Source organism: Carettochelys insculpta, chromosome 5 (genome assembly GCF_033958435.1).
Source record: "Carettochelys insculpta isolate YL-2023 chromosome 5, ASM3395843v1, whole genome shotgun sequence".
NCBI classification, from domain to species: domain Eukaryota; kingdom Metazoa; phylum Chordata; order Testudines; family Carettochelyidae; genus Carettochelys; species Carettochelys insculpta.
The window spans coordinates 85,377,315-85,397,908 of NC_134141.1; the positions used below are offsets into that span (position 1 = coordinate 85,377,315).

Genomic DNA, 20,594 nt, shown 5'->3' on the forward strand with positions numbered 1-20,594 from the left:
CGGTAGTCTTTGCATGCCTCGTCTGGAACCTTGCTGTGCTAATGCGCTTGCTCATGGGCTTCCATCCAATTAATGCCTGCGTTGCATCCTTGCTGAGTACCAGACCTACACTGTGCACATGTTGGTCATCATTTCCAGAGTACAGAATGGTCTTTCCATCACTGAGTATCCTGTCACTTCCTAACCACCTCATCTCACTAACGCCTAGAATGTCCATTTGGTAGCTGTCAAATTCACGAAGACCTCTAGGAAGAAACTTCTAGGGATGGAGATTTCACCACCTGTCTTGGTAATGCATTCCAGTGCTTCACCACCCTCCTGGTGAAATAGTTTTTCCTAATATCCAACCTACACCTTTCTCTCTCTGTTACTTCAGACCATTGATCCTTGTTCTGCCACCTGTCACCACTGCGAACAGTCTCTCTCCATCCTCTTTAGAGCCCCCTTTCAGGGGTTGAAGGCTACTATCAAATCACCCCTCAGTCTTCTCTTCTGCAAACTAATTTGAACTCACAAGCCTGGTTTTACAAGGCCAGTGCTCAAACCACTGAACTATTCTTCTCCTTGGTAAAGTCACTTAAAATTATCCTATTCTTCATCTGTATAAATGAGAATGCTAGTGCCCAACCTTACAGGAGCGTTGTGAAGATAATCCTTTACTAAGGATAAGACACTCAGATTCTATGGTGATGATGACTAGCGAAAAACCCACAGGCTGTGTCTACACTAGCCCCCTTCTTTGAAAGGGGAATAGAAATCAGCCAGATCGGGGAATAATAATGAAGTTCTGCACTGAATATGCAGCACCTCATTAGGCTAATTCTCCCCATGGCAACTTCCACATTGTAAACTTGTAAGTGCCTGTGGCTACACAACATGCCAGGGCTTCAAAGTACCCATGCAACTTCAAACTGCCCTTACTCCCAAAAAATTTTCATCATAGCACTTCACTATTGTTCCCTGTTCAGGCTGACTACCATGCCCCCTTCAAAGCCGGGGCGGGGGCGGGTAGTGCAGACACAGACACAATGTTGTTAGTGTGAGTTGTATAAGGAAATCAGCAGACAGCTTTATGACTGACGAAATTCTTAATTCAGCCACTGGTCTGCGTATGCTGGTGAACCACTTCCCCTCACTCTATACTTCAGTTTCCCCATCTGTGAAGTGAGCGTTCTGACCTACCCAATGGGGAGTGCTGGGGCTTACTCCATAATGATTAACTACTTTGAAATCTTGGGTGAGAAGACCCAGGTATTACAAAGATTACAATGCCTGATCAAAGGTTAAAAATGAAGCTTTGACTCACTGATGTCTGTAAATTAGATTTGTGTACTGACATTTAACTCTGCAACAAGCTGAATCATTATGTATTTGTTTCTATGGGTTTTTGGGATACAGGGTCCAGTTCCATATATTGTCAGTCTCTCCTTATTCATGTAGATGCTCACAGTAAGTAACCAAAATAAGTTGCTGCAATGTGGGTTATATAAGTAAGTATGAGATACATTTTTATTTGCTCCCATCAACCACTTCCAATGAGATCAGCATCTGTAGGGACAGGACCTAAACCCTACATCTCCTCATCACTTAAGTTCTATAGAAAATCAGGTAGCAGACCACTACATTTACATAAAAGCCCCACTACAGCCAGTACTTGATGGCTACAGCTATGTCAAGTGAACTAAGACAGATGAAAACAGAGTGAATGGGTAAGGCAGAGCATCCCTTAAAATAACACCTGCTGCTCTCCAGATATGCAGCAGTAAAATTTATAGAGTAAAAAGAGATTTCATCAATCCCAGAACTCCTTTCACCTCCACTAGATTCTGGCCCTCAAGTTGTCGTTAACTCCCTTCCAAGCTCAGAGAACAGAACAGTATGTACTAATTACCTTCCACTTCTCCTCCCCACATCCTTTCATATAAGAAGTTTCACCTGTTGGTCAAGTTTTCCTTTAGACACTAAATAACCAGTATAAATCCCTCTTGGTTTTTATAACTGACTTGATTATGCACTTTGCACTGTGGCAGAATCCCTCGTCAGCCAGCAGAATTTAGATAAAATAGCTACGTTTGCATCAAATTATAGAAAATTCACAATTCTTCTTGCTTTGATATATAAATGGGCCAATCTTAGAGACTGGTCTGGGCCTTTCTGGGAAAAGCAGAATTCTCATAACAAAATAGGTTATGCAAATGACCTCACTGAAAAAATTCCTCTAAAATGCTGGTGCATTGCTTCTCAATCCATGCATCACAGACCCTAGGGGAAGGCCACAAACATCTGCTCTTCCCATTCCCATTTTCCTGCTCTGAGCTTTCCCTCACTCCATTATGACCAAGTCCTTCAGGTAATTCAGGTAGATATGAGGGAAGCCCTGGTATGAAAGACACTGTGAACCACTGCAGCAGAATGAAGCTAAGCAGTGGATATATTCATGGCTATATGCCACGATGGGCAAAAATCTGATCTGGCTTGCCATGCATTTCTCTCTCGCACCGCTGATTAGCAGAGCGTGCATACTTACAGCCAGCAGCACGTGTTCAGCTGTTCCCCTCCCTTACCTTGTTTTGTGTGCAGCCAAGCTGCTCCTAGGATTCTCCTGCTAGTTGTGCAGGGGGCAGGACGAGGGCAGTTCTGAAATCAGGAAGTTCCCCTGTCCCTGTACCCCACCTCTGTAAAGCAGGGATGAGGTACAGGGAGCTGTTCCAGTATGAAGCATGGATGGTAAGTGACTGAGGAGTACAGAGCAGGTCAGATTTCCTTTAAGGAGACAGAGATGGCTTCTCTCAGACTCTTACCCAGCAGCAGCCAGCACACTCTGTGCCTCTGTCACACATACCCAGTCTGTGCCAAACACACACAGTCATAGACACATATACACTGCAGCACACGCTCAATCAGTGTCACAAAGTCAGTCCCTCACGCCAAGTGTTTCTTTCACATTCACACACTCTCTTTCTCTTTCTGTAGTACTCAGCCCCACTTCTGCCCAACCTCTCACCCCTTCCCAGGGACCCATAGCCAGCCTGCAACCAGTACCACAATGCATGGCATAGACCAGGATTTCCCAATCTGGGGGCATGAAGAAATTTGGGGGGGACACAAGGTGACCCAGCACTCCCCCATCATTCCCTCCACCTGAAGAAAGTGCCTGCCTTTGCTTCTAGCTCTCAGCCCCTGCCATTTTAAGTGAGTTACCTGACATAGCCGCTATATAAAGCGGGCAGCTGGCAAAGACCCATGTGGAGCTAGCTGCCTTCTGCAAAGATGAATGAGTGTGGGTTGTGCAGGGGAGGAGGAAAATGGGGTTAGATAGGGGCTGGGGGTGCCTCACTCAGGTGAGGGGAATGGAGTAAGAACAGAGGGCTGGTGGTGCCTAGTTTTGTGGGATGGGAGGGGCTCGGGTGGGCAGCTTGCAGGGCTTGTGGGGCTCAGGTGGCCAGCTGGCTTGTGGGACTCGCAGTGCTTGGGCAGCTGGCCCTGGCATTGCAGGGTTCAGGCGGCTTGGCCTGGCAGCTGGCCCCAGAAGCACAGTGCTTGGGCAGCTCAGGAGGGCAGCTGGCTCCAGCAGCATGGGGCTCAGGGTGGCTTGGGCTGGCAGGCAGGTGGCTGGCCCTAGCAACGTGGGGCTCGGGTGGCTCAGAACGGCTGGCAGGCAGCTCGCCCTGGCAGCATGGGGCTTGGGTGGGCAGCTCAGGCTGCTGGCCCGCGGCGGGGCAGGAGGCTGCTAGGCGGGCAGCTGGTTCCAGTAGCGCAGGGCTCAGGCAGCCAGTGGGCGGCTGGTGGGTGGCTGGCCCTGGCAGCATGGGACTCAGCTAGGGGGCTCTGGCAGAACAGGTCTCAGGCGGGTGGGTGGCTGTCGCAGTCAGTTCTGGTGTCTGGCATGGAACTCAGGCAGCTGGAGCTGCACCAGGCACTTCAAGGGTCAAGAAAAACTATTTCTGCTTATTTTTAATTGTAAATAACATTTTTATATCAGGTTCTTGTGTTTATTTTAAATTACAAATTGAATTTTCTTGTTAAAGGGGAGTTGGATGATGGTAAAGAAGGGAGGTGTGAGGGTTTCTCAAAAATCAAAAGAGGGGCATGATGCTCAAAAATGTTGGGAACCACTGGCATAGACCCTTTGAAAATTACTGTCCACTCCTGGTATAGACTGTGCTCCAACAGAAATCAATGGGAGCTTTGCCACTGACTTCAGGTACCAAATAAGGCACAGAAACCATCTTTTGTTGTTACTCCAAGGGCCTGCTCCTGCATTCATGGTTCTAGGTAGGGGTGTCTAAATCAACTGGGTTACACCTTGAGCCCCAGGAACTGGGTAAAGGTGGATAACCTGGAGTATGCAAGTAACAGCCCTGTTACTCTCTTGCAACATGGCTGCTCGCAAAACAAAAAAGCAGTCCTGTAGCACCTTAAAACTGAACAATATTATTCATTAGGCAATGAACTTTAATGGGGCAGCCCCACTTCCTCAAACCTGGAGCACAACTGAGAAATCAGCTAAATATAAAAATGAAAAGGGGGGGGGGGCTGAGGAAGGAGGAGGGAGAGAGAAAAACCTCTGGGAAATGTCACTTAAGCAGACTGTCTGCCACCCCTGCCAATCTCAAAGGCAGAGGAAGTGCCCTTGTAATGCATGCCTCAGAGGGGCAGCTGAATTAGTCTGGATCTTCAAAGACACGACGTCCTTTCGGCACCTCATAGGCTAACATTTTGGAGCATAAGCTTTCGTGGGCAAAGACCCGTTTCGTCAGATGCATCTGACGAAGCGGATCTCTGCCCATGAGAGCTTATGCTCCAAAATATCTATAAGGTGCCACAAAACTTCTTGTTGTTCTTGCAGTGCATGAGATAACTGAGAGCTCTGCTGAGCCCCCGACAGGTCTCCAAGCTGCGACTGGGCAAGGAGCTCTCAATGGGAAGACCCACGCGTGACTACGTATTAACCCAGGAGGGAGCTGCGCGCGCACCGCATCCACAGTCCCTGCGGCGCCACTTACCCAGAAGTGAATTTTCGCTTCGAGGAAGGAGCTGGGAGCCGGCGTATTGATTTCTGCCTCTTCTGCGCATGCAGGGCGGGCGGGAACTCTGAGCCTCAGGCCGGGTACTAGGGGTGGGGGAAGGAACCGGAGCGCGCGCTTCCCTCCAAATCCCCCCCGCTCCCCTCCACGGCCCCGCCCTTTCTGGCCGCTGAGGGCGGGGCTGCGGCGCCTGCGCGCTCCGGCGGGTGCAGGGCGAGGCTCCGGGGCCTAAGCGTGAGAACTGGCCGCGTACAGCGCCGCCGGGCCGCCATAGAGGTGAGGGGGGAGCGTCCACCCAGGCCGTGGAACTCAAGAGCCCCCACGCGGGGCGGCTTTCCCCTGGTCCCTCCCTCTAGCCCCGCCGCTTGCCCTGCTCGCTCCCCGGACACGTTGGGGCGACGCTGGCGCGTCTCCGTGCCCGAGTACCTGCCGCTTCATAGACGTGATTTCTGTGCTTCCCGCAGGGGAGACCAAGCCATGGAGGCCCCACCTGTGACCATGATGCCCGTCACTGGCGGCACCATTAACATGATGGAGTATTTACTGCAAGGTAGGGCTGCGGGGAGGTGGGTTTGATCTCCTGGCATGCTGTGCCCATGCAGCTCTCCGCCTGCCTGCACTTAGCAGAACAAACCAACAGCCCCGTTGCACTTTAAAGACGAGCAAAATGATTTATGAGATGATGAACTTTCGTGGGGCAGACCCGCTTCTTCAGGTCTGTTCTGGTATGGCTAGGATCCGACGAAGCGGGTCTGTCCCACGAAAGCTCATCATCTCATAAATCATTTTGCTCGTCTTTAAAGTGCTACGTGGCTGCTGGCTTGTTTTGTTAGAATAAAGACTAAGAGGGCTGCCTCTTTTACTGTTCTGCCTGTACTTAAGTTACTCCATTTTTTAAAGGGGGGGGGGTGGTAGGGGGAAAAGAGAAGAGTATACCTTAAGTCAGATCTTAAATTAAGGATGCCAAACTTTAACAACAAACAAAAAGCTGTCAGTGTTTAGGGCTAAAATCTTCTTAAACCAGGTGATCTGTCTCTGACAGTGCACTGAGTCCCTGTCTCCACTAGAAACTCCTATGGTCCACCCCTCTTTTAGGTTAGAATACTTGCTTATTGAGTTGTTCTGGACTTTGCTCTTGTACTTTTTGGTTCTCTGAAAGTTTCTGTGATAAATATAGTGTACATATTAATGTTATCTAGCTACTGTGCAGAGTACAGATGTTAAATAGCACCAGTGAACCCACCCATTACTGATATGGTGTGAAGGGAGAGTGGTCAAGCAATTAGAAACAAGTTAATTAAAGTTAAGTGCTTTTCATGACAGCTCTTAATGGTGTACTCAGTTTCCCTTTCTGTAAAAAATCAGGACTAATAATCCTTTTGGAAACTGGTTTGAGGTTCCCTAACAATGAACTCTATATGTTGCCAGCAGCTTTTGCATCCTCTGGTACTTCTTTGAAAAAAGCTTTTTTTTTTTTTTTTTTTTTTAATGATTGGGGGGGTATCCCTGCCCTGATGGATGAAACTATGCCATCTTCATAGTAAAAGTGAACTGCTCAGTAGTGGAAATAATGAACTTTTCTCCTTCACAGGAAGTGTTTTGGACCAAAGCCTGGAAAGCCTCCTGCATCGGTTGCGTGGTCTGTGCGACAACATGGAACCTGAGACTTTCCTGGACCACGAAATGGTGTTCCTCCTGAAAGGGCAGCAGGCTAGTCCCTTTGTCCTGAGGGCACGACGCTCCATGGACAAAACTGGCATACCTTGGCACTTGCGCTATTTGGGACAGCCAGAAATGGGAGACAAAAACCGCCATGCTCTGGTACGCAACTGTGTTGACATTGCCACTTCAGAGAATCTTACTGACTTCCTGGTTGAGATGGGCTTCCGCATGGACCATGAATTTGTTGCCAAAGGCCATGTGTTTCGCAAAGGTATCATGAAGATTGTAGTGTACAAGATCTTCCGCATCCTGATGCCAGGAAACACTGATAGCATTGAGCCTTTATCTCTTTCCTACCTTGTAGAGCTCAGTGTGGTAGCTCCAGCAGGACAAGACATAGTTTCTGATGACATGCGAAACTTTGCTGAGCAGCTAAAGCCTTTAGTTCATCTGGAGAAAATTGACCCAAAAAGGCTCATGTGAATGAAAAGGGACCCGGCAAGTATCTAATTCTTCTGTGTCTTAGCGGTCCCAATGACCAACATGGAAACACTTCTCTTCCAATATTACACTTACAGAACCTGAGGTTAAAGATGTTTTGTTTCTTTTTTTGGGGAGTGGGGCTGGGGGAGGAGTTAGTGCAGAAATTCTTTCACCATGGCAGGTGGATTGTTGTTGCTACTTAATGTTCTGCTCTGCCATCAGTTTGACACTTTCTGAAATTGACTACATTAGAATTTTATTTATTAAATTCCTTTCAACAGCATGTATAGAAATATTATTTTCCTTTATTTCATATTAGTGTTTGATCCCATATTGATATTTGTAAGCATCCATAGGAAAACAAACAGAGCTGAGATCCAAACTAACATGATTTAGTTCATTCTTATTTCTACTGACTGCACATTGTCAAAGAGGTGAGTATTTCCCCTACCTACCCACTAACATTTCTGCAGTTACCAATCTTAGATGTTATATTAACAAATACAAAAGTGGAAATGAGGGTTTTTTTGTTTTTTTTAAAAAGTAAAATTTATACTTTTCAAAGTGGTACATCATTAAGTAATTTTCCTTAGTTATGTCATGACCCAAATTCTTCAATAAAATTTACTTTTAATAGTTTGGCCTATGAAAATAATCTGTTCAGTTTCTCTTGTTTCTGGTCAATTTCTTTTTCTGCCTCTTGCATAAGAGTAGCAGCTTGTTTGACTTGTTTCAGGAAAAAATTCTTCTGACTTTTTGCAAAACCTTTTCAGGAAAACCAAATTTTCGGCCCCAGATTTACCTTAACACAGTATTCCATGTTTTTTGTTTTTTAAAATCAAACACTTTGGCACCTGTATAAAATGACAGTGAAACAGCACCTTAAGTTTGTGTACTTGAATAGTGCAGTAGCTTCCTTCTGTTTGCTTGTGTGATAAAATTGGGGGAATTAAAGTTTTGAGCAGCAAATGAATAACATTGTTTTGTTAATAGGCATTTTGAATGCTTGTTTAAATGCTTCCTTATCGAGGGCCTTTTAGTTCTAATCAAGTTATACATATTTGCACAACAGCTTCTGTAATTTCAGAAAGAGGTCTTTCAACAATCCTCTCCTACGGTAGTATTTATAATAAAGTACAGTACATTAACACTTGAAACTTTCATTAATGGCTTTAAAAGATTATATGTAAATGTTTGCCAACAAGCACAGAAAAATCCCTGCAAGGTACATCAACTACAGTTACACCATTCATGTAGCTGGAGTTGTATATCTTACATAGATTTGTCCCCTAGTGTAGACTAGGCCTTAGATGAAAACTTCAGAATGGACTTCTATGTGGACAGAAGAATTACCCATGACTGAATTTGGTCAGAATGAACTATTCTTGCTGACTGTCAAGTGTTTTGAGATGAGTGGAATCTCACATCCCAGCTGCCACACTGATAAAACATTTTCACAGAAACAGGTACTTAAGCATTGGAGTTACCAATGAAGATTTCAACAGCAGCTAGCTAAGGTAATTGAGTAAGGTGTGCTCTTATAAAAGTGTGTACCAGGAATTCTCAGACTGGTGAGGTTATATTTCAGAATACAGGTGGTGGTGGCAGCATGTGTGTACGTGTATGTATGTATGTACACACACAGCAGGACCTATTGCTATCCCTGAGATTTATTAACTTTTGATCTATTTGCCCCAGAGCCATGAATTGCTCCCTGAGGGCTTGAGCTCACAACCATGGGTTTACAAGGCCAATGGTCTAACCACTGCCCTGTCCCTCCCCATATGCACCTGGAATCACAGCATATCATATCAGGATGACTAAAAATACTTCCAAAAAGAAATACCACTTAAGAATTTCTCCTTAGAAAACCAAACAAACATGAGATCTGAAGAAGTAGGTCTGCCTTACAAAAGCTCATCACCTAATAAATTGTTAGGCTTTAAAGTGCTACATGATTGCTTTATGATTTTATTAGGATACAGACTAATAAAGCTACCTCCCTGTTGGGGGAGGGATAGCTAGCTCACTAGTTTGAGCATTAGCCTGCTAAACCCAGGGTTGTACATTCAATCCTTGAATGGGGCTGTTTAGGGATCTGGAGCAAATATATTTTATTTAAAAAAAGAGTCAGGGAGTGAGAGGTGAGTGAGAGGTACTGGACTGGTTGACCTCTCAAGGTCCCTTCCAGCTCTGAGATAGGTAGAGGTATTTTATTCACCTTAAATTTAAAATACCTATTTAAAGAGAACATGTTAGTTGTCAAATGTCTAACGTCAAACCAGTGAACTAGTGGAAGTCACTGTCTTCAGCATTTGAAATTAAATGTAATGTTTAACTTTTGACAATAGTGACTCCCTATAGAGGATATTTTCTTTATTTCAGCTCAATGACTGATGGATTCAAAGTTGAGAAACCAGCTGGCACTGGTAGAGAAGTAGCCATGTTAGCCTGTTTCTTCAAAACAACGAGAAGTCCTGGGGTACCTTATAGACTAACAGAAATCTTGAGTATAAGCTTTCGTGGGCAAAGACCTGCTTCATCAGAACATGTGTCTTTGCCTACAAAAGCTTATGTTCCAAATTTTCTGTTAGTCTATAAGGTGTCCCAGGACTTCTTGTTGCAACTAGGACACAACATAAAGGGAGCTTAATTTTCCTCTTCCAGTTTGTGAATAAAAAGGTTAAAGAGGATAAGGAAGAAAAAAGTTACTCACCTTTAACAGGTGTTTGAGATGTGCTAGTCATATCACAACTAACACTACAACCAGTGTTTTTACATTGAACCACTAAGATGACAGACATTTGAAAAAACAAATATTTAAGTGTGGCATATTGTACGATAGATGAGTGCTGCAGTTAGATAACCTGGGATAGTGCATAAAAGCAGCCATATTGTGAATGAGACAAACTGGATCCAAGGAAGAGGGACTGATGACAAGACAGTTACTATGGAAAAAACTTCACTTGTTGATGATAGGGTCACATTTAGACTAATGGTCTGATGCAATTCCCAATAAGTCAATGCAACTTCATCCATTAATTTTTAAGGATTATCTGATTAGGGCCCAGGTTTCTTGAGATTAAAAACAGCTCTACTTCTAACTGTAATACCCTTTCAAATTAATCAATCATACTCCAAGCCTCCACTGCCCTAAGTGCTGTGCACAGACAGTCCCTCTAGATCCCCAGCAGTGAAGAAGTAGGCTTTATGTTTATATGGTAAGTACAGCACCTCCTGGAGATGAAACAGGGAGGAGGGACTTCACAATTAAACAATTCCAGTTATCTTACCCACAAAGCAACAAGATTTTTTTTGTTTTTGTTGGGGGTTCTTAAAGTGTTCTCTGCTGAACCTAAACATTTCTGATCTTTTTTTAGGTTTTGCTAAGATCATGAATTCTAGCTGATCTTGGGACATTGAGTTCCACAGGGTAATTTTCAGTATGAACAAACAGAAGGGTTACAAAAACTACTTTTAAATTAAATACACGGACTTTAGAACCGTAAGGGTGCATCTACAATAGGAAATAACTTTAAGTTAACTTCAAAGTTAGGCACTATATTGAAGTAGCCAGCCGAGAGTCTACATATGTTTTTACCTTACTTTGAAGTATGGAGCCCAACTTCGAAGTCCTTACTCCATTCCCAAGAATGTAGTGTCCTACTTCAAAGTTTAACTTCAGAGTGTGTGTGTAGACATTCAACTTCAAAGCTGCTTGTTGTACTTTGAAGTTATTTTTGTAGTGTAGACACAGCCTAAAATCTAAAAGCTGGCCTATTCGTTGCTTTTCTACAGATGCAGATATCCATTTTTCTTGCTCAAATGCCATATTTTCTTCCACTGTGTCTATACAAAGAGGGAAGACCTGTAAAGATTTCAGGGTTTCCCCCCATCCCATCAAGCAAATTGACTACAGATTTGAAAAATCTGTTAGCTCATATTAAGGAAGGGCAAATTGATCTCCTAATTACCAATGCCATCTCCTGTTCAGAAATACTCTGAAAGCTGAATTTAGACTTGAAGGTTAGGGGGTTCACAGTCCACTTGAGCTGGTGAAAAAAAGCATGAAGGCGGCAAGAGAAATCTTGTAAAAAAATGAAAGATAAGAGCATGTCAGAGATAGAAAAAAATGGAAACTTAAAAACAGTAAGATAGATATAATCTGGAAATCAATTTTGGGAGTAAAAGCTTTTAAATTTTAGGGAAACATAATAAATTGGAACTAGTTTTCCAAGCTCATGTCACACACAGGTCAGTTAAAATTGAGGACGTGGAAGTGTTCTTCCTCTTTCTGGGTTCAGCTCTTAAGACTAATGTATTTCAAGATAGCACTTTGTTTCAGGTAGTAGGATGAAAGGGTTAATTTAAATAGTTAGAACAATCATCCCTTGTTCTATTGAACTGGAAGTTCCCACCATGAAGTTAATAATCATCATGAAAGGATTAAAATGAGAAATTGCTCTAAAAGTCTCTTTAGCCATCACTAATTCCTTCACTCTGGGAGGCAGGCAGATATTCCAACTTTTGCACCAGGACGTTAAGCCATACTTATTACCTAGGAAGATAAATTTAGGATACAGACAACCTATGACACTATCAAATATTTTTTGAGGTGGAAAACTGATTATGGTATTACCCCCAAGTAAGTTGTTCAGCAGCACCTGTATATAAATGTCCACTGACTGCACAAATAAGTTGTGACTAATGGCAGGTATACAGTACAAGGACAACTTTTCAGCATCAAACACCCCCTTTTGATTTTTGCAAAACCCTCACATCCCCACCTACTCTTTACCATCACCCAACCTCCCTTTAACAAAAAAAATCAATTCATAATTTAAAATGAACATAAAAACTTCATATAAAAATGTTATTTAAAATTAAAAATAAGCACAAGTAGTTTTTCTTGGCCCCTTGAAGGTGCCTGGGCCAGACACCTGTCTGAGCCCTGTGCTGCTGGACCCAGCTGCCCACCTATCAGCTGCCCGAGCCACCCACCCAAGCCCCATGCTGCTGGGGCCAGCCACCAGCCTGAGCCACCCAAGCCCTGTATGACAGGGCCAGCCTGACCCTGTGCTGCGGGGGCCAGCCGCCAGCCCAAGCCACCTGAACCCTGTGATGCCAGGGCCAGCTGCCCAAGCACCATGAATCCCACAAGCAGGCCAGCTGCCTGAGCCCCTACAATTCCACAAAGCCAGGCACCACCAGCCCCCCATTCTTCTCCCATCCCCACCACCTTAGCCAGACATCCCTCAGACCCCCATCTCACCCCATGCTCCCCCTCCCCCCCAGAACCCCCACTCAGTCATTGTTGCAGAAGACAGCTAGCTCCACATGGGTTTTTGCCAGCTGGCTGCTTTTTATAGCAGCTGCGCCAGGTCACCCAGGTAAAATAGCAGGGGCTGAGAGCTGGAAGCAAAAGCAGTCTCTTTCTTCAGATAGGGGGATATGATGGGGGAGTGGGGGAAGCTGGGTTGCCTTGTCTCCCCCTGCCCTGAAGTTCTTCATGCCCCTGTAGGAGGACATGCCCCCCGGTATGGGAAACCATGGTCTAGCGCATGTTTTCACCATGTCTCAAAGAGGAAGTTCAATATACAATATGGGCTTATCTACACTACCACCTTCTTTTCAAGGAAGCATGGTAATTAGGGTGTTGGGAGTTTACTAAGCAAATCCCCCCCACCCCCGCCAATGGCAACTTCAAAGTACCAGCATGTGTCTAACTGCGGCTCACTTGCTGGTACTTCGAGGTGCCAGGGCAACTTCGAAGTCCCCTTAGTCCTAAAAATTTTGCTGCTGGGGAGGTGGCGGGGGGAGGGAGGGGAATTTCCTTAATGAAGTGCTGTCTATGCATGGCAGCACTTCATTAGTAAACTCCCAACACGCTAATGACCATCCTTTCTTCGAAGGAAGGTGGTAGTGTAGACAAGCCCTATATGTAGGAAACCAAGAGTAAAGGAATGTATCAGGATACAAACAGTAAAAGAGAAAAGTGTATTTTGGAGGAGAGAAAAAAGGAGTGCAACTTTGTAAACAGACAATTAGCGTACAAAAAACCTCCTACATCCTTGACTGACCGTTTGCCCCGATTTTAGGGCTTCAGCATGACTGCAGTCTTCTAAAAACCTGCATGCACAATAGTCCTAAGATCTCTGTCTTTCTTTGAGCCCAGTGCTATCAGATGGGTGTGGCTGGAAGATGAAATTGATGGGGAAACGGAAACAGAGAGAGAGAAATCCAAAGAAAAGGGTAACTAACAAGGCAAGGACCTAACAGATCCTGGGTCTCATGCTTGGGACAAGGAGATCTGCATTTGCAGTCCTAAGGAGATGGCAACTAAAGTAGGTTTAAGACAGTAATCCCTGAACTGTGGGGCACACCATCCTCCTGGAGGGGGACAGAGGAACATTCAGGGATTTGGGTCACCTTGGCCCAACATCATCTTCCAGTTAAATACAAATACAAAATGTATTTAATAATTTATTTAAATATGTCAGAAATAAGTATTTTAAAATCCTTACCCTACTGAGTTCTAAAATGATCAGTAAAGAGGGAAAGTAAACTGCAATATCCTCAGAGGAAAATATTGTGCAAATCAATCAAATGTATCTTTGGCCATTTCCATTAGGCATCCACAGTAAATGCAAAATAGCTACTGTCCTACAATAAGCTAGTGTATTAGACCCAGGACTGAGAAATATGCAAGACTTTCATTGTTTTATTAAAATGATATGCATGACATTTTACTTACTCAAAGCATAAAAATGTTAAAATAACTACAAACCAGAACTATTTTTCATAGTATTTTAATACTTTCCACTTTTAAATACTGGTTTAAAATTTGTGATTGTAACATGGAAGTGCCAACTTTTTAATTTTTAAAACTTACCAGGATCAGAAAGTAATCACAGAACAAACAGTGACACTCTATGCACTCAAGTTAACTCAAAACTATGAATCACGTTTTGAGAGTCTGTGGACAAACAGTGGCAATTCAAGTACACCTTAAAGAGAATCTGTACAACAGAAAAAATATTGGTGAGAGACTTCTACTGGAGAGTTTGATTAAAGAAAATTAACACAATTTCAGAGAAATCATCTGAGGCCAATTAGGTAAAAGGTGATTTACTCTCAAAGGTGCAATGGCTTCCCTCCCCCCGCTCCCCAGAGAAACTTCTGAGAAATTATTCAGATTCAGGAAGCTGTTGAAGAACCTCATCCCCAATAAAAATTGTATCTAGGTATGGTGAAAGATCCAGGTCCTCACGATAACAGAAGCTAAAGGATATTTGCACATTGAAGAAGATCGCACCATTCTGTTCTCTGAATAGGCTCAATTAAAATGACTGATTTAACTCACAAATATGACAGTCTGGAGTCTGGGACTAATGCTCATCAATAGTATCAAACACATGTTTAAGGTGTCCTATTAACTGGCACAAAAACAGGTGGTTGAGGGGAAAAGATTTTATAAAGGCAAAAAGGGTTTGGAGATCTCTTCTGAAAGAAAGGGAATAATGAATACTCAACATTTGCACAGGATGGGAAAAAGCCTACAGACTAAGCTTATTTTGAAGGGTCAGTCCCCATACGTCTCTTGAACGTGCAGCTTCCCATTATTCAGTAAGAAGAAACTCTGATTGGGTATGCCTAGCTGTAGTGAAGAACCAGCATTTTTATCTAAAAGTAAAATGTATTCTTTACAAATAGTATCTTTAGTGTAATTTTATTTACAGAATAAATTGCAAAAAGTACATCACATTTAGTGCAAATGCAACTAATGACATTAAGATTTATATATTGATTTGTAAACTTTCCATACCTTTGTAAAATAAAGCTATCCAATTAAATTAAGAAACAGTTACTTGCCTGTGTTCAATGATAGTTACCAGAAATGGCAAATAAGGAGTCATTTGTATTTTGGGTATAAGACTTCTTAAAGTTCCCTTTAGTGGCTATGATGAACGAACCATTTTTCAGTTGACTGCAAGCAGACGAAACGTTTGAGGTATAAGAAATTCTTTTTAACATCACTATGTAAAATGCTTACTTGTGACGTAGTAAACATGTATAATTTTAATCTTATTTGCCTTACTACCATTACCATATAGGCACTTTTTTACATATTCAAATCAAAAACAGAATTATTCTTTAATAAGGCATAGTCCATGCACACCATTTAGAGAAAGGCAAATAACAGAGGAGAAAAGTTTTATAGAACATGAGATCTGCATGTATGTGTGTAACCAAGTGTTTTTTTTATATATATATATATTTGCACCTCTTTATATAGAATAAAGACTAAAAGACAGATTAATTTACTTACAACATTGTGCAGATAGACATTTATAGCCAACTCTTTATTAAATTACTCTCATATAGTCATCTCCAGGCACCTGCAGTACTATATTAAATAAGACTATCAGCTTTCTTTTGAAAAAATATATCTAATCTTTTGTTTGACATATACAAGTTAAGTGAAGTGCCCAAGAAATGCCTCTGAATAATCTCCACCTGAAGGACATCAAGCAAGATGTCTGTTGAAATGAGTACTAGTCTCTCTGCCCCTGAAGTCCATTCCTCATGGCTATTTCCAGAGATCAAAGGCAGGCAGACATTTGCCTTTAAGTTCTCATAGCAACTAAGGGGAACTTTTAATTTAGAATCTGTGTATTCTTATAGCTTTAAGTTTCTGATCAAATAGTAAATATTAATACAGTTCAGATTTTCTACACATACCTTATAGTGTGGCTTTAATTAAGATGAGAAACAAATGTGTAGGACCAGAAAATGTATTCTCATTTGCAGACTGGGAATGTTGTCCTATGTAGTCCAATTTGCTTAAATAAATATCACAAGGTACCTTCTTGCAGTTTCACAAAATCCACAGTCCACATGTAACGTAGCATAAACAGACCAGGGTTGTAGTTTTTAGGCACACAGTCTCGCCCTCTCATATAGAATCTACCTAGAAATTTCTGAATCATGTTCAATAAATTCTGTAGCACATATTACATAACTAAAAATACAATAGAAATATAAAGATATCTGGGAAAAAAATAAAGCTTTTCACACCGTTCCTCCATCAGAGCCATAGGTCTTCATAGGAGTAAGAAAAACAGAAAGGCAAAGTCATATGGATACTGACAGCCCTCAATTAAGAGGCATTTTACATAAGGGCCGTGTCTACACTAGCCCCAAACTTTGAAATGGCCACGCAAATGACCATTTCAAAGTTTACTAATGAAGCACTGAAATGCATATTCAGCGCTTCATTAGCATGCGGGCGGCCGCGGCACTTCGAAATTGACGCGCCTTGCCGCCGCGTGTCTCGTCCCGACGGGGCTCCTTTTCAAAAGGCCCCCGCCTACTTCAAAGTCCCCTTATTCCCATCAGCTCATGGGAATAAGGGGACTTTGAAGTAGGCAGGGTCCTTTCGGAAAGGAGCCCCGTCGGGACGAGCCACACGGCAGCGAGGCGCGTCAATTTCAAAGTGCCGCGGCCGCCCGCATGCTAATGAAGTGCTGAATATGCATTTCAGCGCTTCATTAGTAAACTTCGAAATGGCCATTTGCGTGGCCATTTCGAAGTTTGGGGCTAGTGTAGACATAGCCAAGATGATTCATTATAGAAACCAGCAGCAATGAGCTATAATTATACAAAGCAAAACAAAACCCCTGCCATAAGGTCATCTAGATTTTACTGCAAACCTGAAAAAAATACCACACACAGGTTTTTGTGCATATAAAGCACATACAGTATGCTATATGTGCATTTGTCTTTTGTGCTTTTTAGACATGCACAAAAACAGAAAACTGTATGAGTGTCTTATGACGGGCCACAGTAAACAAAAGCTTTGCAAATAGTTTAAAACTGAAGCAGTAATCCCAGTTGGTGATTTAAAGTTGTATTTTTTTCCTCCTCTAAAGCAAGCAAATAAAATATATATCCATATACATGTACTAGTACATGTACTTATAATTACACATTGAATCAGCGAGGAGAGCTAGCATTAGATGTTCAGCCTCATGGTGTTGCAGTATTCTTTACTTTAGAGCACAAAGCCTAGGATTTGGGCCACAAAAAGACTGTAGATCCTATGTTCCAGCTTGGAGCCCTTCAATTTGGTTTATTTCTCCAACATGGAATGTTCACACACAGTCTTGCTCCAATCACTGTAGAAACATGGAAAGGACATATATATTTAGAAGACTAGAAAAATGAGAAATAGTTATGAAACATTCTAAAAGTACAACTTAAAAACCTCTTGCCTCCAAATTTTGCTTGTTTGATCATGGCAAACGCTTTGCTTCACATTTTCAGACAGGCCTTCTGTAACTAAATGCCTCTGTGGTAAGTTTGAGCTAGAAACTATAGGGACAAGATACTTTTGACAAAGAGGATCAAATGACCCAGATTTCTAGGATTTTTACACTGAATGAAACACAGGCAACTACCCACTGTCAAAAACCCACTGTCAAAACTTTCTAATATCAGAAATGCCAAATTCTGCATTAACTGTTGGTACGGCATTGTTTTTTGGTATGACTTCCGCATAATGAAGGATACTGAAGCATACTGTAATAATCAATATCAAAAGAGTACATACATACTAAGGTCTTCTAGTCAATGAAAGCCCAAGTCTGCTAGTAATATAAGCAGGCTCCCCTGAAAATGGCTGAAACTTGGTTTAGCACAGTTTTGTTTCTGCTGATGTCTAATGTGGCATTTTTGAACAGATAAATTGTATCTATCATTGACTTATGTCCATAAACACAAGAGAGACCCCCCCACCTGTAGGGAGTACATATGTGCTATCAAAACCCAGCAAAAACTGAAGACTAAAATGCATTGCGTTTTGACAACGGAAATACCACTGGACTCATTTAAAAAAAACAAAAAAAACCAAAACCATCATAAATCATGCCTACCCTGCCAAATAAGCAACATAAAAGAATGAGACTGTCCAGTCAAATCCTGTGATGGACAGTATTTCACCCATTATGTTCTCTCAAAGACCCTGCTTGGACAATTAGGTGGCCAACACCCCCAGGAAAATACTTGGATAAATGCCTACAGTTTACACGACAAAATTCAGTTTGTAAAAAAGTTTAAAACAATTTCTGCTATCCACTATACTATATTATCTTGTTCTAAAAGACACCAAATATTAAACTTCAGTTTGATTTTGGCAGCTACTTAAGGAAAGGACACTGGTTGATTTTTTCTACCTGCATTTCTAGTTGTTTAAAAATCAAACCTACATTTTTATAATGCCAGCCTGTTTAATCCAATAGCTAGAGGATTCTCTACTAACCTAAGATGGTTTGAATAACATTTTTCACTGCACACAGAAGATCAATAATAATGCAAACATATATATTTAATTTTTAGGAAATCAACTAATTCTATTAAACCTTATTGTTTCTTTTTATATGTAGAAAACACCTTTGGTTTATTAACTTCACTTAAGTGCATAGCTCAAAACATAGATCAACTCACAATAGTGTGATAATTACCGTAATACACATTTCTAGATTGTCTAGCTTTTTGTTTTGATTTTAATAATATTTACAGCCATGAAAATGTAACCTCCAGGCACCGAGTCTACTGATAAAGGAGAATGAAATCTCTGCTCTATAGCCTTGTTTGAGAGCCACTTGGCTTTTAGCTCATGTGGTAGAATCCCTAAGGTTGCAGATTCATTCCCTCCCACCAATGACCCAGGTCCATTGGCCTTACATATAGGGACAAAATAATAAAAGTTCAGCATGTACCTGTTAATACTAGAAGAAAATAGGCTTTCCTGCTGTTTTCTCTTGCACATATGACGTAAAGCGCTTCAGGAATTTGGGATACTCTCTTTTTGCCACGGCTCGTAATACTGAAGCTGGTGCCCAACCCCCAGGATTCACTAAAAATAAAGATAAAGCTAGGTAAAAACTATACTTTAAAACCAAACCAAAACCAAAACCATGTACGGCTGGACTAGTAAATGTTCAACATTAATCTGTACACAAAACAAATTACTGATTTAACATTGACTATTCACCCTTTGCATCAAGATTCAACATTTCTTGATTACTAATTCAAAAGTTATGAACATTAAAAATCTGAATTAACACTCAGTCAACATTTGTAATTGAATACTGATTGAAAGCATGATTTCAGCTTACTGAACACACAGAATCACAATATGTCACTTTACAGCACTCTTGCTTCCCAACTGGGTCAGGCTCAAATTCCAGATCAGGACTTTGGATCATAGGTCATGTTGTAGGGCAGTATATTTACCCATATGACACTGTTTACATCTCACCAGGAATAAAGAGCAATGTTAGGGGTTGTTCATTATGTGATCCACAGAGATGAAAATACACATCAGCTTTGATGATTTTTGCTTCTTTTTGTTGTGTAATGAAGGCAAAAGAGTGGTTTGTTTTTGTTTTTTTAAAAAAATATATAATTTCGCTATTTTTTGTATAAGAAACTCATGTCCCGTCTAGCTTGCAAGACTGTACTGCTAACAGACTCAACATGGACTGACCACCAAATCTACGCAAGGCTCCATAAAGTCAACAGGACTATACATAGATGTAGGTGTCCACCTCCATGAATCTTCTAACAGAATCAGGGTCTATGGCAACAAGAATCTACAAAATGAAAGCTGAGCAACTAGGCATTTCAGTCAGATTGTTCAGTTTCTTTTTGTTAACACCAATATCTGTTCTTCCAAAAGTTTTATATTAAAATCCAACATTTTCTCACCCTGCTCCTAGGATAAATACTAACAAAATTCACCCTCAGACATTCAGGAAGTCCTACGAAAGCTAGTGAGAAACAAATCTGTGTTCATGGTATTTTTAAGGTTAAAAAAATGGAGGAGAGCATCTTTCAAGGCTTCTTTATCCATCATAAAGCAGAAGAAAAGGGCATGATCACAGACTTAAAACCATTTGCAGTCCATTTTTCATGGTGTCATACCTTACAAGGAGCTGGTAAAATTACTTTTTCCAATTTTTGGTAGATGTCCACATGGAGGAATAATGTCATGGTATTTTTTCAGAAAAAAAGTAGTGATAACTCCACTGTCCTGGTCAACATTTTCTATTTCAGAAATGTATTCTTATACAAAAGGTAATTTGATTTATTGTTTAGAACTCAATGTCTGTTTGATTTGCATGCACTATCACTGCACTTTCAACATTTTACTAATGGCTTTATGAATACCTTACAATAAGCAGAGTCCAATGGATCTCTTTGCTAACATAGCCCTCTTTCTGGAGCCATGCCACTTATGCACAAAGTGGCAGACACAGACATCTGTCCTTTAGAAACTAATGTTTCATTACAGAAGTTCCTAGTCCTTATCTTTGCAAACACATTCTAAATGTAAATCAAATGCAAACAGTGCAGACT

The 20,594-nt window shown here is 41.7% G+C and overlaps 2 protein-coding genes across 3 annotated transcripts in view; one reads left to right on the plus strand and one right to left on the minus strand.

Annotated features, from left to right (window-relative positions):
- Positions 1 to 5,219: 5,219 nt before the first annotated feature.
- Positions 5,220 to 8,613, plus strand: MED18 (mediator complex subunit 18). Its single transcript, XM_074994239.1, has 3 exons — positions 5,220 to 5,303; positions 5,492 to 5,577; positions 6,619 to 8,613. The coding sequence occupies exons 2-3, from the start codon at positions 5,505 to 5,507 to the stop codon at positions 7,170 to 7,172; spliced, it is 627 nt and encodes a 208-aa protein (XP_074850340.1). The 5' UTR covers positions 5,220 to 5,303; positions 5,492 to 5,504; the 3' UTR covers positions 7,173 to 8,613.
- Positions 8,614 to 14,885: 6,272 nt separating this feature from the next.
- Positions 14,886 to 20,594, minus strand: part of CERT1 (ceramide transporter 1) — a 115,964-nt gene continuing 110,255 nt past the window's right edge. The window contains exons 17-19 of one of the 2 annotated variants that reach the window (XM_074995435.1): positions 18,953 to 19,089; positions 16,784 to 17,350; positions 14,886 to 16,366 (exon numbers count right to left, since the gene is read on the minus strand). In XM_074995435.1, the coding sequence (XP_074851536.1) occupies positions 18,962 to 19,089 (128 nt within the window). In that variant the 3' untranslated portion in view covers positions 14,886 to 16,366; positions 16,784 to 17,350; positions 18,953 to 18,961. Of the gene's footprint in view, positions 16,367 to 16,783; positions 17,351 to 18,952; positions 19,090 to 20,594 lie in introns of those variants that run through there. The other variant, XM_074995437.1, reaches the window with a different exon arrangement.